The sequence below is a fragment of the Bufo gargarizans genome, chromosome 8 (genome assembly GCF_014858855.1).
Source record: "Bufo gargarizans isolate SCDJY-AF-19 chromosome 8, ASM1485885v1, whole genome shotgun sequence".
NCBI classification, from domain to species: Eukaryota; Metazoa; Chordata; class Amphibia; order Anura; family Bufonidae; genus Bufo; species Bufo gargarizans.
The window spans coordinates 158,502,722-158,520,108 of record NC_058087.1 but is presented as its reverse complement, the minus strand read 5'-3'; the positions used below and the strand labels follow the sequence as shown (position 1 = coordinate 158,520,108).

The 17,387-nt window shown below is 43.8% G+C and overlaps 1 protein-coding gene across 1 annotated transcript in view; it reads left to right on the top strand.

Moving 5' to 3' along the window:
• The window catches only part of ABAT (4-aminobutyrate aminotransferase), a 164,696-nt gene that overhangs the window by 92,037 nt on the left and 55,272 nt on the right, over positions 1-17,387 (top strand). Inside the window, exons 3-5 of the mRNA XM_044302610.1 lie at positions 9,349-9,446; positions 10,251-10,280; positions 13,913-14,030. Of these exons, the coding sequence (XP_044158545.1) occupies positions 9,349-9,446; positions 10,251-10,280; positions 13,913-14,030 (246 nt within the window). The remainder of the gene's footprint in view (positions 1-9,348; positions 9,447-10,250; positions 10,281-13,912; positions 14,031-17,387) is intronic.

The window sequence follows — 17,387 nt, the reverse complement described above, 5'->3', positions numbered from 1 at the left end:
AAGAAGAGTGAAGAGCGAAGGATGGCTATATTCACACAGCAGATTATTAATTTGCATGTGTCTACCCGCCACACTTTCCAAGAGGAATCCATAGTTATCATTAAATTAGAATGCAGCAAATATGGGGGTGCGTTTCTATAGAGCCGGCGAACACCAAAAGTTTATTTTTGGTGTGCATATGACAAACTTTCATTTAGGTTTCTGAATATTGAAGCCTATTACATGATTTATAACTGCAAACAAAGCATAAGTGATGCTTTCTTAGGTTAAAGAGGTTGTTTGGTGTAGGACCCTCGTTCTCATGAAAGGCAGGGCTCCCAGTGGTCGAACTTCCAACGATCAGACACAAATTGCCTGTCCCATGAATAGCGGATTTCAAATCTTGGGACAACCCCTGTAATTGGAACCAAACATTTATATAGAATATTGATTTGATTATGGATAAAGATTGAGATATCTTCCATATTTCCTGAACCATAAAACACACCTAGGTTTTAGAGGAGGAAAAATAAGATCAGCCTTCAGATCAGACCCCCATTGCTAATAAGACTTCAGATCAATCCCCCAAATCAGACCCCCATTGCTCATCAGACCTCAGACTAGATATAAAATAAATAAATGAACTCGCCTCTCCTGCTCCGGGCGGTGCAGACACTTGCAGATTCTTGGACTCGCCGCCCCCTGCTCTTTTGCCAGCGTCAAGCGCTGTGCTTATGACCTGAAATTGCACAGCGTCAGGTCATAGTGCACGCTTACAATGTATGGCGTCAGGACACAGTGGAGGCAGAAGACGACCGGGGAGCAGTGAGTACAGCTAGCACAAGGAGGTCTGTATTCACCACTCCCTGGGCCTACTGTGTACTTTCACATAATGCTCTCACTAGTATTCGCATCAGAAGACGCATTACCATTCCCCCCACACACACACACTTTTGGGGTAAAAATAGTGCGTCTTATGGAGTGAGAAATACAGTAAATAGAAAACTAGTCATGCAGAATTCAGCATGCTCTAGCAATCTTACCTCATAGACAAATTCAAAAGTGACAACAAGTATGGCTTTTCCTACCGGGTAATACAAAATATTGCTGGGTATTCAGCTGGCCAGACATACTAATCAAATGTTGGTTGATTTCCACAAGTTTAACCATTGACAACTCAACTAGTGATCTAGTGTGATGGTGTCTCCTGATGGTAGGCAACAAGGATCACACAGGTTGGATTTTCATATATATATTTTTTGCATTATATTGATTTCCCTGGAGATAAATGGCAGCAGATATGCCTGGCAGCAGTTTAGTGCATTCATACTTGAGGATAGTTGGTAAGTGCCTGATCGGTGGTGGTCCAATCACTGAAATCCAATATGAATGGAGTCACAGGTTGAGCATGCGTGCTAGCTCTCTATTCATATCTATGAGGAGCGGAGTACAGTGCTTGGTCATCTCTGTCAGTCTCCTAGAGTTCAGTGGCAAGCCAGTGCACATGCTTAAAGGGAATCTCGGCTACTTTGGCTGTATATATAACTAAAGCCAATGTAATATAGCCGTGTGTACCATCATTCCAACGATACCTTTGTGCGGATGATCCATGTAGCTAAACGTCCAAAAATAACGTTTGTTAGGTATGCTAATGAGCTTCAAAGTGGCCAGTGGAGCGTAAATAACTGTTCCAGGAGCACAAGCCACCTCCCTCAAGCCCACCTCTTCACTTGTGCCCATTACCTCCCTTTGGTGGTGCAGCCCCCCTAGTATTATAGTCATTGGTGGCAGTGGCCACAGGGTCCCCTCCTCGTTGGTGGCAGCTTCCGATAGGAGCCCCAGCAGTGATATCGCGGGGCTCCGATCGGTTACCATGGCAGCCAGGGCGCTGCTAAATCCTTGGCTACCATGGTAAACTTCCTGCTGCTGTGTGCACAAAGCCCAGTGTGAAGTCCTATTCACCCTAATAGGTCTCTATTAGGGTGAATAGGACAAGGGTTCTAGCCCCATAAAGGGCTAATAGTTATTAAATAAATAGTAAAAAAAAAAAAACACAACAAAATATGAAGTTTAAATCATCCCTTTCCCAATTTTACATGTAAAATATATAAACAATAAAAAATGAACATATTAGGTATTGCCACATAAAAAAAAATATATATATCAAACTATAAAAAAATATTTCATATGCGGTTATCACTGTAACTAAATAGGATAGGACTGTTCTATTATGGGCCTGACGTTCCATGAAATGCGAAACACATGCAACTTTTTTGTGTTTTATTTTTTTTTGCGTTGTATTGAGTATCGCAATACTTTTCCATGATATCAAAATCGAATAAAATTTTAGGATCGTGACAACCCCACTATATACCATATATAACAGATTAATCAGCACAAAATTTGGAATCTAAAATCCATTCTGTTAAAAGTTGGGCATCCACTTGCGCATCGCCAGATTTACATCGACAAATAGACCATTGATGTATTTCTATGATTCCAGTCCTTAAAACTTTTCATCCCATTGATATCCAAGTAAATTAGGAAATGTGGCTTTTTGGCATTGGCCTAAATATTTCTTTCCCACAAATGTGGAATTAAAAAGCAATCTGCAGTCATGAAGTGTAATGGTACAAATGAATAGAAGTTCACTAGTTCAACTTGACTATTATAAGGGCTCTCCTAAAATGAACCATTATTTGGATATACAATCAACAAACAGGTTCTCAATCCCCAGGTAAAATCAATAATGAACCCTAGACCAGCGTGCAGATCAAGGAAACTGCCCAATTCCTATGACCAGGGGGTCAGCGCACTTGCTGAATCTGCAGTATAAACAAAACTGGTATGAGAACGACAAGCAAACGTAAAATGCACCAGGATTCACAAAGCATACATATCGGGGCCAATGACCCTTCAAATGTAGGTAAATAGTCAATATTAGATGCCCATTTAATAACCTTACATTTAACACTAAGCTTGGAAATTATGTTTTATTACTTAATTTACAAGGATATTAGCAATTATCTATTCAATTACTTTGGACATCTGATAATGTGACAACAGGAGGTGCAGCCATAGAGCTTTACCTGGTCGTTGGCGCCATCCTGGACAGAGATTCGCTATGGGTAACTGATTTTGGCACTACTTTTTGTAGCACTTGCACTTTATACCATTGTTACTATAATGCTTATAGCCCTTGTGTTCTTGTCCATTGATGTTGCCCATTCTTTCCCTGCATTCTTGTTAACCTTTTTAATGCCATTCAATAAAGTGATTGATTATAATGCGGTCTGGCAATTTTTTATAATGACGACTATTAGTTTCTGTCAGTGCACTCCGTCTGTGGAGCATCTTCAGTTTCTTTGTTAATTTGGTTTCATTTAGATGTAGCATCATTCCCTCATCCTCAAAAGTGGTAATGGGTATCCTGGTCTTTAGATGATTTCCTAGATTATTCAGTATTTTATTATTTACAATCTGTTATACTTTACGTTATATATTCTATTATATACTATTATAATATGTTCTATTTTATATCATGTACTCTGACATTGCTATCCATTGCCTTGACAAGGTCCTTTTAAAAAATGAGCAGCTCTGTGGCACTTCCAGCCCTGCCTAATTCTGATTAGTCAGTCTCGCTCTATTCTGTACATTTATATATGCAATCCATACAGAAATCTGCATTTAATGAGGTGCTGCTATATTTAGTACAGGATGCAAGGAGCAGAGGCAAATGGCGTTAACCCAAGAAGAACATTTGGTGCTCCCTCCACAGCATGTTGCTATTTGTACTTTTTGTTATTTGCCTTTTTCTTGTCTATATGTCTTCTTTTCTTCCATAAAGCCCTGATTACCGAGCACAAGTGTCGTTCTGCATCAGGAGTAGTGGGCTCTGGCATGATGCCTGCAGGCTCCTTCTCGTAACCCTTTCACATATTAGTAGCTGTTCACTGCCTTTGTGATTCGCTGTCGTTTTGGAACGACTGCGCTAAACAGTTAATGTTTCATATTACATTTTTGTGACCTTTTTCAGAGTTTTGACCTTGTGTTTTAAACCAAGAAAATGGAGTATTGATGAAATCGCTAGCCGTAGCGTGCCTGATTGATAAGTGTGAATGATGCTTTTATTTTTACATCATTCACTAGATACTTCATCATTTTGTTCTTTGTGTGTTGGTGTTTAGGCATTTTAATACTGCTTGTAATCCTCTTGTCAGTGTTCTAGGGATGAAACCTAGATTTACTCATTTCTTGAGCGGATGAGTTTTTATTGTTAGTATTGTATTGAAGGAGTTGCCTGATGACACTTCCTCCTTTTATGTATGCTTTACATACCTATGCTTTTATATACACTCACCTAAAGAATTATTAGGAACACCATACTAATACGGTGTTGGACCCCCTTTTGCCTTCAGAACTGCCTTAATTCTACGTGGCATTGATTCAACAAGGTGCTGATAGCATTCTTTAGAAATGTTGGCCCATATTGATAGGATAGCATCTTGCAGTTGATGGAGATTTGAGGGATGCACATCCAGGGCACGAAGCTCCCGTTCCACCACATCCCAAAGATGCTCTATTGGGTTGAGATCTGGTGACTGTGGGGGCCATTTTAGTACAGTGAACTCATTGTCATGTTCAAGAAACCAATTTGAAATGATTCGAGCTTTCTGACATGGTGCATTATCCTGCTGGAAGTAGCCATCAGAGGATGGGTACATGGTGGTCATGAAGGGATGGACATGGTCAGAAACAATGCTCAGGTAGCCCATGGCATTTAAACGATGGCCAATTGGCACTAAGGGGCCTAAAGTGTGCCCAGAAAACATCCCCCACACCATTACACCACCACCACCACCAGCCTGCACAGTGGTAACAAGGCATGATGGATACATGTTCTCATTCTGTTTACGCCAAATTCGGACTCTACCATTTAAATGTCTCAACAGAAATCGAGACTCATCAGACCAGGCAACATTTTTCCAGTCTTCAACAGTCCAATTTTAGTGAGCTCGTGCAAATTGTAGCCTCTTTTTCCTATTTGTAGTGGAGATTAGTGGTACCCGGTGGGGTCTTCTGCTGTTGTAGCCCATCCGCCTCATGGTTGTGCGTGTTGGGGCTTCACAAATGCTTTGCTGCATACCTCGGTTGTAACGAGTGGTTATTTCAGTCAACGTTGCTCTTCTATCAGCTTGAATCAGTCGGCCCATTCTCCTCTGACCTTCAGCATCAACAAGGCATTTTCGCCCACAGGACTGCCGCATACTGGATGTTTTTCCCTTTTCACACCATTCTTTGTGAACCCTAGAAATGGTTGTGCGTGAAAATCCCAGTAACTGAGCAGATTGTGAAATACTCAGACCGGCCCGTCTGGCACCAGCAACCATGCCACGCTCAAAATTGCTTAAATCACCTTTCTTTCCCATTCTGACATTCAGTTTGGAGTTCAGGAGATTGTCTTGACCAGGACCACAACCCTACATGCATTGAAGCAATGCCATGTGATTGGTTGACTAGATAATCGCATTAATGAGAAATAGAACAGGTTTTCCTAATAATGCATTAGGTGAGTGTATTACGCTGTACACTACAATGAGAGTCCACTTCTCTATGCAAAGAAGCGCAGGACATTGAATATGATGTGTGGCCCTTTGCAGGAGAGGTTTCCAGTGATATCTTGACAGTCAGACTGCCCACTCTCTCCGGTGCCTTTCCCACCATCATTCTTAAACTTCTTATGGAATACGTGATCTCAAACCTGACATGAGTTACCTTTTGAGGAAAATATAAAGGAGTTGACCGACTAGGCAAAAAATAATAAACGGACAGAGTGGATTAAAAAAGTTTAATAAAAGGTAACCTTACCGATCCTCCGCCACTTTTGTTCTGATGCTTCCCAGATCCTCCGCTAGTCTGTACTTCCTGATCCCGCTCCACACAGGAAATGTGTCCATCTGTGGCCACACCAATGGTCTGCCTCAGGCAGTGATTACTGAGCAATCACATTTCCTGTGTTAAAAGGTACCAGGAAGTCGAGACCTGCAGTTGACACAGGAAACATCGGAATAGGAGCGGTGGGAAATCGGTTAGGTGAGTGTTACTTTTTTTTTAAGCTATTCTGCCAATTGTAAAAAAATATTTCACAGCCAGACAACACCCTTAAAAAAAACTAGGGCCTGGCATATACATCAAATATTTAAAGCAATAAAATGTATTTTTCAGTTTGCCCTATCCCTGTTTTTTCCTTCAATTAAAGAAGCGCATTTTATTATACGTACATTACTAACTCATCGTATAACTGTGTGAAAGTGTGAACTCTGCCTCACTCCATCATCCATACTTTTTCATTATGGGAACCTTGTCATGTGATCTCAAGTCTGGCTATGTAAACAGGAACTCAGTCTCCTGTGTGGCTGACTTCCTGTGAACAACAGGATGACATCATCAGTCAGATCCCTCCTGGCAGCTCTAAGGCCCCTCCCCACACTCCTCCGTATATCTCTGTATTCTGTAGATATGTCTCTCCTATCTAAAAGACCAGGAGTGCAGATATATGCAGTAGGTGCATGTATATAGTGATTAGCTGCAGTTATATATATATATAAACCTCCTCAATCTCACTGCCTGTCTGTACTATCTGTGTAGTCTCCAGTGTAGTTCTATAGGCTGTAGCGTCACACTGGTCTCGCTGCCTGTAAGAACTAATACAAAAGCTAGGGGGAACAGCACTCCAAGTGAAATAAGTACAAAAATAGATATGTGGGTGCTTCCCAACACAGAGTTTGGTCAAACTTGTCCCAAATATGAAGTCCAAAACAGAAAGTAATTTATTGCATATGTATGTATGTGTGTATATATATATATATATATATATATATATATATATATATATATATATATACACAATGTACCTTAGTTAGTGACATCATCAGTGTGTGTCGACAGTTACAATGACATCATCAAGTGCGGACCCTAGATACCAAATGCACAACATACCATGAAACATAAATGTGTAAGTACAGAATACTAGAGTGTGAATGGCATTTATCATGTAGAGAAAGTTAATACAAGGCACTTACTAATGTATTGTTATTATCCATATTGCTCCCTTTACTGGCTGGATTCATTTTCCCATCACATTATACACTGCTGGTTTCCTTGGTTAAGACCATCCTGCAGTCCAGCAGTGGTGGTCATGCTTGTACACTATAGGAAAAGGCACCAGCCTATGCATGCTCTCACGTTCTCGGCCACAGGAGAGGACGGTGCCTTTTCCTATAGCGTGCAAACATGTCCACTGCTGATGGATTGCAGGCTGGTTGTAACCATGGAACGAGCAGTGTATAATGCAATGAAAAAATGAATCCAGCCAGCAAAGGAGACAATATGGATAATAAAAATACATTAGCAAGTGCCTTTTATTAACTTTCCCTACAGGATAAATGCCACTGGCTGAAGTGAGACGACCCCTTTAAATGGAGGATTTATAGTTGCACTGTATGCAGTTTGTGAATGCTTGAGAAAGGCTTAACAGCCAAAACATTGCATCTAGTATATGTGCATCTGCAATAAATTACACATCATTCCTTGAAAATCTATGAAGTGCTGCCTGGACTACCTGTGAGAGCGTTAACAGGACAGAGGGCAGACAGGCTCATGCTGCATCACATAGGAGAACACGGAGACCCTGCAGTGTCACTTATCTGTCATGGCTGCCATCACACAGAGCAGTGCATTGTGGTGAGACTCTGCCTCCTCTGTCTCTGCAAAGCCAGGCATGATGGGAAATATAGGATTCATTAGGAAAACCATATCTAAGTGGAGATGGAATCAAGATGGCTGACAATCCACAAATTACACATCAAATAAAATGGCTATACACAATGCATACACAAAAGCCTCAATCTTATTATTCTTTAAAGGGAACCTGTCACCGGGATTTTGTGTATAGAGCTGAGGACATGGGTTGCTAGATGGCCGCTAGCACACCCGCAATATCAGTCCCATAGCTCTGTGTGCTTTTATTGAGTAAAAAAAACTATTTGATACATATGCAAATTAACCTGAGGTGAGTCCTGTCCCTGACTCACCTCACGTACAGGACTCATCTCAGGTTAATTTGCATATGTATCAAATCAGGTTTTTTTTTACACAATAAAAGCACACAGAGCTATGGGGACTGGGTATTGCAGGTGTGCTAGCGGCCATCTAGCAACCCATGTCCTCAGCTCTATACACAAAATCCCGGTGACAGGTTGCCTTTAAAGGGGTTCTGCAGTTTGTTTAAACTGATGATCGATCCTCTGGATAGATCATCAGCATCTGAATTGCGGGGGTCCAACACCTGGGACCCCCGCCGATCAGCTGTTTGAGAATTAAGCGGCGCTCCAGAGCTTAGCCCCGTCCAGGCCAGTGATTCTAGTCGTGACATCACTGGGCCTGCGGTAAACAGTGAGAAGGCCACGGCGCTGCTGGAGTGCTGCTGCCTTCTCAAACAGCTGATCGGCGGGGGTCCCGGGTGTCGGACCCCTGCGGTTCAGATGCTGATGATCTGTCCAGAGGATAGATCATCAGTTTAAACAAACTGCAGAACCCCTTTAATAATGGCCTATCCTGCTCTATATAGGTAAAGAACAAAAAACTGGCGTGCTTCTATAACTTTTCATTTAAAGTCCTTTCCTTTTTCTTTCATGTGGGAGAACACGGCATTCTAATTATTACATTTTTTGGTATAGGGGAAAATGCTGAAAAGTGTTGCCCATTTATAGCTTGACCCGCTCTTATCATCCGCTTCTGAAGATTTCCGTTTTAGAAACATATATGATAAAGAGACACTTGAGAAACTGGAATCTAATCTGAAAGTGAAATATTACTGTACATTGACCCTAGAGTTTGTTGGAAAGTGTGTAGTAGAGAGATGGTATTGTAAGGTTCTCCGGGATGTGGCTTTTGAAGCGCTCAGACATCTGCTGTGGTTTCCTACAAAATAATACAAAATAAAAAAAATGGCTCAGTTGACCTCTATTTAGAGATCTAGTGATGACTGACATTGATGAGACTGAAAGAGGACACCAAATGGTTGAGTACTTTTATTGTCTCTATAGCAAAATGTGTGTGTTAGGCCGAATGCACATGGCCGTGAACGGTCCGTGGAACCGCGGCCTGGATTCCTGCTGAGAGCAGGAGCGCACGGCGTCATTGGTTGCTATGACGCCGTGCGCTCCCTGCTGCCGCCACAGTCCAGTAATACACTCGTGGTTCCACGGACCGCTCACGGCCGTGGGCATTCGGCCTTAGTTTGTAATTCTTATCATATCTTTACAATTGGATGGTCTGTGATTCATGATCTCTCTTCTTTTTCAGGCAGCAGGTATAGCAGTCAGGCTGCTGCCAAAAAGAATGTTGATTTCGAGTATGATGCTCCATTAATGAAGACCGAAGTCCCAGGACCAAGATCCAGAGTAAGTGTTCGGTGATATATACTAATTAGAACGGGGATGGCTTGTGAGCTGGGAGATTTTCACGGCTGCACCAGTCAGTAGTCTGCTAATGGTACCATGACCTGCACATGGGATAACAGACACTGGGTAATGAAGTGTTTCTTTGCCAATTGATTCTGTTACCAAAAATGATATTTGGGAAATGTTTTAAGTGCATGCACCAATGGAGGGGGATTCTATAAAGGGATTTTCCAAGCAAAGGCTTTGATTGCCTTTCCACTAGATATTCCATAGAGGTTCGATTGGTTGAGGTCTGTCTTCTGGGACCCAGCAGTCCCTGAGTACAATGAGGTTCAGTGGCCAGCGGAGAAGTGGCCCTGCAAGAACCTTCCTTATGCTCAATCCAGACCAACAGCAATGTCACTTTTTTGTACTTTATACATTTATGCAAGCAAAATCAAAGTTTGTTGAGGATCACTTAGTAAAGACTGGCATTTCACATGGCAGTCTTAATGGAGGAACCATTTTATTGAGGGGCACACACACCTCTCTGTCATCTGTGCCCCAAAAACTGGAATCTACTCCAGCTAGGAGCTACAGTCAGATCCTGGTGTCATGAGCGTTGGTCCCTAGCAGTGGAGATCCTGCCCGTGGACCACCTCCTCTTGGATCGCAATTTTTTTTTCTTTGTTCTAAAAGTGGCTAAGGTGTCAGAGAAAGCTAAAAAGTCACAAATGTTGTCACAGACCAATGCTTGCAACAATCAATATCCTCACTTGTCTTCACGAGTTTACAGAATATAATGTTTTCTTCTTTATTTTTTAGGAGCTAATCAAACAGTTGAACAGTATCCAGGTAAGTAACGGTGTAAGGTCTCCTGCATCTTGAACAGTTATAAATCATTGGAATATTGTCTAAAGTCTGTGTTACACTGGCCGATATGAGCGCTCATCAGTGATCATCTTGCAGTGTAACATTGCCACCAGTTGCCTGATGAGCGAGCAAACAAACACTCCTTCATTGGCAGTTCTGATTTTTAAGCATGGTTAGAGGTAGAGGTAGATTGTGCAGTGTAATAGCGATCTTCCACTGGAAGACCACTAGACAGTATAGGGACAAGCGATGGCTCCTCGCCATGCTGCGGGGGAAATCGCTGACTTTAATAGCGGTCTCCTCCGCTAGCTAGCCAGCGATTCCTCGCAGGAAATGCTTCCCTCCCAACAATCGCTTGCTGATCTGCCTGTCTAATACAAGCTTTAGACCGCTTTCACACAGTCATCAGTTATTGTGAGCCAAAACCAGGTGCAGGATAAACACAGAGCAGATCTTTCCATCTTACCTTACTTGTGTGGAGGCTCCACTTCTGGTTCAGGCTCACAATCCCTGATCAAACCCTGACTGTGTGAAAGCGGCCTAAATCTGTATAAATTCAAAGGCCTGTGTCATCAGAAAATGACCTTTTTGTTTTAGTCAAAATTCTATGTTAACCAGATTTATTTTATAATTTTGGGTGATATTTTTAATTTTCCATGATATATATATATATCTATATATATAAATCCTGACCTTTTCGCACTGGCCAGTAAGCCTAATAATAGGCGCCACTTCTTGGCCTGTACAGATCACTTTACTGCAGTTATTTGCTTATCATTACATGCAGGTGGTATTGCCCCGCAGATATACTGGCAGTAAAAGCGCCGATGGATGATAACATATCCGTTTGCACTGGTCTGATTAAACAAGCCACAGAGAACAGAATACAGGGGGAACGATTCGTTTCCTCCTTCAGTCTCTTCTATTCATTACCAGCAGCACATTCCTGATTACACAGGGAGATTTGCTGCCGATAATCTGGTATCTTTCATGAAAGATGCGCATCAGTCTATCAACGAGCGGCTGATTGAGCGATTATACGAGCCAATTATTGAGAACTTGAGTTCCTATGAATGGTCTGATATGGACTTTAGAATCAGGACTAGAATGACCTGTATGTAGATAACACAGGATCCACCATTAGCAATAGGCGATATTGCAGCTTATCTGCTCCCTCCTGACCTCTGCACAGGTTACAGAGCATGCCTAGAAAACTCTCCCATAGAAGTCAGTGGGGTCCTGTCCTGTCCATTGTGACCCATGGTGGCTGCTGTAACCCTGGGTTCAGACCTGAGCGCTCTGTATGCGCGATTGTACGGGCGTTTACAATCGCGCATACAGAGACAGGCGTGCACACATTGTCGCGCGTTCCCGAATATCTATGTGCGGGAACGCGTGACAAACGCCCAAAAAAAAGCTCAAGCACTTGTTTGAGCGTCGGGCGTTTCACAGCGCGATCGTACGCGCTGTAAAACGCCCAGGTGAGAACCATTCCCATAGGGAATCATTGGTTCTTGCCTGTTGTGCGTTTTACAGCGCGTAGGAACGCGCTGTAAAACGCTCAGGTCTGAACCCAGGGTAAAGCATCTCTCTAAATGCTGTTAAGAACAACTCAGGCAAGATGGCTGCCCCCATAATCATGTTCACCCACTGTCATCTTGATTCCCTTTTCCCTTCTGATATGGTTCTTCTGATGTAGTCTTTGTTACCCATTATACCTCCTCACACTGCACTTGCACTGGTGAGTCTTATCTAATGGCAACAAGTGATCAATCAGTGACAACAGGCATGCTCAACCTGTGGCCCTCCAGCTGTTGTAAAACTACAACTCCCAAAATGCCCTGCTGTAGGATGATAACTGTAGGCTGTTTGGGCATGCTGGGAGTTGTAGTTTTGCAACAGCTGGAGGGCCACGGGTTGAGCATGCCTGGTCTACATGATGCAGCTTCAGCCTGTCTTCTTTGCCTCCTGCTTGAGACTTTTCCGTCGGCGCGTACAAGTAGTATGAAGCTGCATCTGATTCATACACACAGATAGTATAGACAAGGGGAGTTAGGGAAGTTGTAGAACTGCAGTTAATAATGGTAAGGACGTGCCTATTATCTCACTTCTGGTATAATTATAGCACTCCTGGCCTCTTCATCTCTTAGATAGGACAGAAATGATATCTTCTGCAACACTCTATACATGGGTGAACATACAGAGGAACAAGGAAGGGGGGCTTGGAGCCCAGGAGAGGGCCTAAGGGATAATATAACCCTCTGGCTCACAGCGGAGAGATTGACTCTGGAGGAGGCTCTGGACGGGTAGTCTGATCATGGTGACATGACACCCAGGTGAACATAATGAAAGGGTTCAAAACGTATGGACACAATGAATAGTATTACCTGGTGGCCATTTAAATAAAATAAATGGATAGGCCAGGTTTGCCTGATTAAGTTCTGGCTTATTGAGGGTGGACCCTGCCCCATAATGTCCTTTTTGTTCATGAGACCGCACCTTTTAAGAGTATCAGAGTTTTCTTCACGTCTAGCTTAGGTATGTAGAACTAAGGTTGGGCCTCTGGAGCTTGCTACTTTTTGTATACGTGTTCCTGCATGACACTAGTGTGGTCTCAGTGTGACCTATGTTGTCATCTGCTGTACTTGGAGTACATAACAATGATATAGCAATGAACATTTTACTTGGTCAGGACTAAAGTTAGGGTGGGTTCACACTAGCGTTAGGGATTCCGTCATGGCTTTCCAACATGGTTAGGCTACATTCACACGTCAGTATTTTCCTATATCCCGATTTTCGGTCAGTTTTTTGCGGATCCGTTGTTCCTGAAAATGTTTCCGTATGTCATCCGTTTTTTGCGGATCCGCAAAAAACGGAAACATGTATAAAGTTCAATAATCAAATAAAGTTGTTTGGATTTCTTTGAAAAAAAATAGAAAAAAAAATAAAAAAAATTGTTATATGTTTCCAGGAACGGATTCCGCATAAAACGGACGACATACGGAATGACATCCGAATGTCTTCCGTTTTTTGCGGATCCATTGACTTTGTATTGTACCAGGATCCGAATTTTGCGGACAAGAATAGGACATGTTTTATATTTAAACGGACATGCGGAACGGAACAACGGAAACGGATAGCACACATTGTGCTGTCCGATTTTTTCCAGGACCCATTGAAAATGAATGGGTCCAGATCTGGTCCTGATCTGTTCCGCAAAAAACGGAACAGATCAGGAAAGAAAAAACGGACGTGTGAATGGACCCTTATAACGAAAAATAACGGAATGCATTACGGATCCGTCTGTCGACAGGATTTTTTTTCTGTCTTGCATAACGGGAACCAGACGGATCCGTTTTGATTCCCATAGACTTCTATTAGGACAGAAAGAAAATGGAATGCCTTTTAAAGGCTTCCATTTTGCATTCCGTCATTATACAAGTCTATGGGCAGAAAAACGGATCCGTCCTTCCGTCTTATGAAAAGGAAAGCCATAGCGGAATCCCTAACGCTAGTGTGAACCCACCCTTATTCCGCTTGCAGTACAGTATATTTGCATGAAGGGTTAATAAGATGTGAACATAGCTAACCATTTGCCCATTTTGTTTTCCTAGAATGCAGACGCCGTGCACTTTTTTTGTAATTATGAAGAAAGTCGTGGTAATTATCTTGTTGATGCTGATGGCAATCGAATGCTGGATCTGTATTCCCAAATATCCTCCATTCCTATTGGTACGTACCATCTGGTGTTGTCCGTTTTAGCTTTATAATATTTTTGTTTTGTGTTTTTTAAATCTGTTGATTCCTGGCACTTATTCGGTTTGGAGCAGCAGCCTCTCCGCTGATGGGCTCAAAGCAGGTTAGTTATATTCCAATATCAGAATAGCTCTGCCTACTAAGCAGTTATAGGAAGAATCGAATACATTCTCAGGCCCTCACTCCACACTTAACGTTCTTCTATAGCTGAGGGTTCCAGAGATGGGATCTGCATCTATCAGACATTTATAGCATTTCCTATGGATATGCCATATACCTCTAAGGTGGAGATATCCTTTTCAATCAGAGTATGTCTTCGTTAGAGGCAACATCTAACGTTCTGGTTATAGCACTGGCTCAGCAGACAAAGATGGTGAGACAAGAGGTCCACCTTACTGGGCTCAGCAGGTCACTGGGAAGAATAGAGAGCTGTGCTGTTACTTGGCTTATATGGCTTCACATCCAGCGTGATATAGTCCTTCACCCCCACAACTAAGGCTACTTTCACACTAGCGTTCGTCGGTCCGCTCGTGAGCTCCGTTTGAAGGGGCTCACGAGCGGACCCGAACGCAGCCGTCCAGCCCTGATGCAGTCTGAATGGAGCGGATCCGCTCAGACTGCATCAGTCTGGCGGCGTTCAGCCTCCGCTCCGCTCGCCTCCGCACGGACAGGCGGACAGCTGAACGCTGCTTGCAGCGTTCGGGTGTCCGCCTGGCCGTGCGGAGGCGTGCGGATCCGTCCAGACTTACAATGTAAGTCAATGGGGACGGATCCGTTTGAAGATGCCACAATATGGCTCAATCTTCAGGCGGATCCGTCCCCCATTGACTTTACATTGAAAGTCTGGACGGATCCGTACGAGGCTATTTTCACACTTAGCTGTTATATGCTAAAATAATGCAGACGGATCCGTTCTGAACGGAGCCATCCGTCTGCATTATTATGATCGGATCCGTTCAGAACGGATCCGATCGAACGCTAGTGTGAAAGTAGCCTAACCTGCCGATTACCCCATGCAAACACTGCCTGACATATGATTGTGCTATAGTGTAGTGAAAAATTGGTGGTCGGGTGTAATTATTTAAAATGATGATTGATATAACTGTATTGATGCCTGAGCACCTGAACATATGATATATATTGATGGTATGTATTAGTTTGCAGAGATGTGAGTGTGAGTTTTTTTTTATTTTTTTTATTTTGGGGGGGTTACATTGTTATTTATTTTTCTATTTATTTATTTTCTGTCCAGGCATGATGAAAGTTGTAGCTTTGCAACAGCTGGAGGGCTAAAGGTTGGGCATCTCTGGGCTATAACACATGGGTGTACAAATCAATACTTACACCCTACCTAGGATGACGTTCCAAGTGGAGTCCCCTAAATGTATGTGTGCAAACCAGAGGTATTCCCATCAGGCCCTCCTCCAGTGTGCACCATGCATGTCTCTGAGATATCAGCACAGTGGGGATGGGTCCTTCTCTAACCCACTACATTGCAAGGGAAACTTTATTATATAAAATAATAAAAGTAATATAAAAGAGACAGAATTAAAGGGGACAGACCCAATTAGTACTTAAAAAATACCCTTACAATACACAGCCTATTGAATTACTACTCCCATTGATAAGTATTTTGGAACATGCAGAGAAGTCTCAGATTCAGTCTACTGCATGCGCACTATCCGCACTTCCTTAGGGAATCGCTGGCAACTGACAGAATGCAGAATCTGCAGCTTTTTCATTAGGGCACACAGCACTATTTCACCTCCATCAAAAGGGGTACGTAGAGTAACGCTTATATGGGGCGGGCAGGAAGGGGTTGAACATAGGTGTGTGGGATCTGAAATCACAATCCATGCTTTTCTCTTTAAGGCTAGTTTCACACTAGCGTTCGGCTGTCCGCTCGTGAGCTCCGTTTGAAGGGGCTTACGAGCGGACCCGAACGCTTCCGTCCAGCCCTGATGCAGTCTGAATGGATGCGGATCCGCTCAGACTGCATCAGTCTGGCGGCGTTCAGCCTCCGCTCCGCTCAGCAGGCGGACACCTGAACGCTGCTTGCAGCGTTCGGGTGTCCGCCTGGCCGTGCGGAGGCGTGCGGATCCGTCCAGACTTACAATGTAAGTCAATGGGGACGGATCCGTTTGAAGATGCCACAATATGGCTCAATCTTCAAGCGGATCCGTCCCCCATTGACTTTCAATGTAAAAGTCTGGACGGATCCGCTCAGGCTAATTTCACACTTAGCTTTTTTTTGCAAATATAATGCAGACGGATCCGTTCAGAACGGATCCGATCGAACGCTAGTGTGAAAGTAGCCTAAAGAGGTTGTCCTAATATGACCTCTTACCACCTATCCCCAGGAGAAGTGATAAGTGTCTGACTGGTTGGGTCCAACAGCTGGAATGCACTCCGATCAGGAGATCAGGGGGCTCCCCGTAGGGGTGGGCGATATAGGTGATATGCAATATAAATTTGTGCTAAGATATGGATTTTGTGCATATCGCCTATATCGCCAGACCGCGATATGACCACGGAGCGGTAGTGAAGATCGGTTACAATGGCAGCCAGGACGCTACTGAAGTCCTGGCTGCCATGGTATGTTAGTGAGCAGCATTATACTCACGTGCGCCGTGGCCGCCGGTCGCTCCTTCTTCTGTCTGTGCGGCGCATTGCTAATGCTTACAGCATTAGCAATGCGCCGCACAGACCTATGAGAAGAAGGAGCGCCCGGCGGCCACGGCACTCGTGAGTATAATGCTGCTCACTAACATACCATGGCAGCCAGGACTTCAGTAGCGTCCTGGCTGCCATTGTAACCGATCGGAGCCCCAGCATTACACTGCTGGGACTCCGATCGGAACTGCCCACTGCCACCAATGATTGGGGGGGGGGGGGGGACCCTGTGACCTCTGCCACCAATGATTAATACTGGGGAGGGAGGGGTGGGTGGGTTTGAGTTACCAGAGGGGGCTGATAAGAGGGAGAGGCTGGGAGGCGGATCAGAGTCTGGGGGGCTGATCAGAGGCTGGGGGACGGATAGAGGGCTGATCAGGGGCTGGGGGCTGATCAGAGGCTGGGGGGCACATGAGAGGCTGGGGTGCTGATCAGAGGCTGGGGGGGGGGGGCTGATCAGAGGCTGGGGGCCACATGAGAGGCTGGGGGGGCTGATCAGAGCCTGGGGGGGCACATGAGAGGCTGGCTGCTATGGTCAGCTCCCTGCTGTTGTGTGCACAAAGCACAGGGCAGCAGGGAGAGTGTAAAGTCCTATTCACCCTAATAGAGCTCTATTAGGGTGAATATGACAAGGGTTCTAGCCCTTAAGGAGGCTAATAG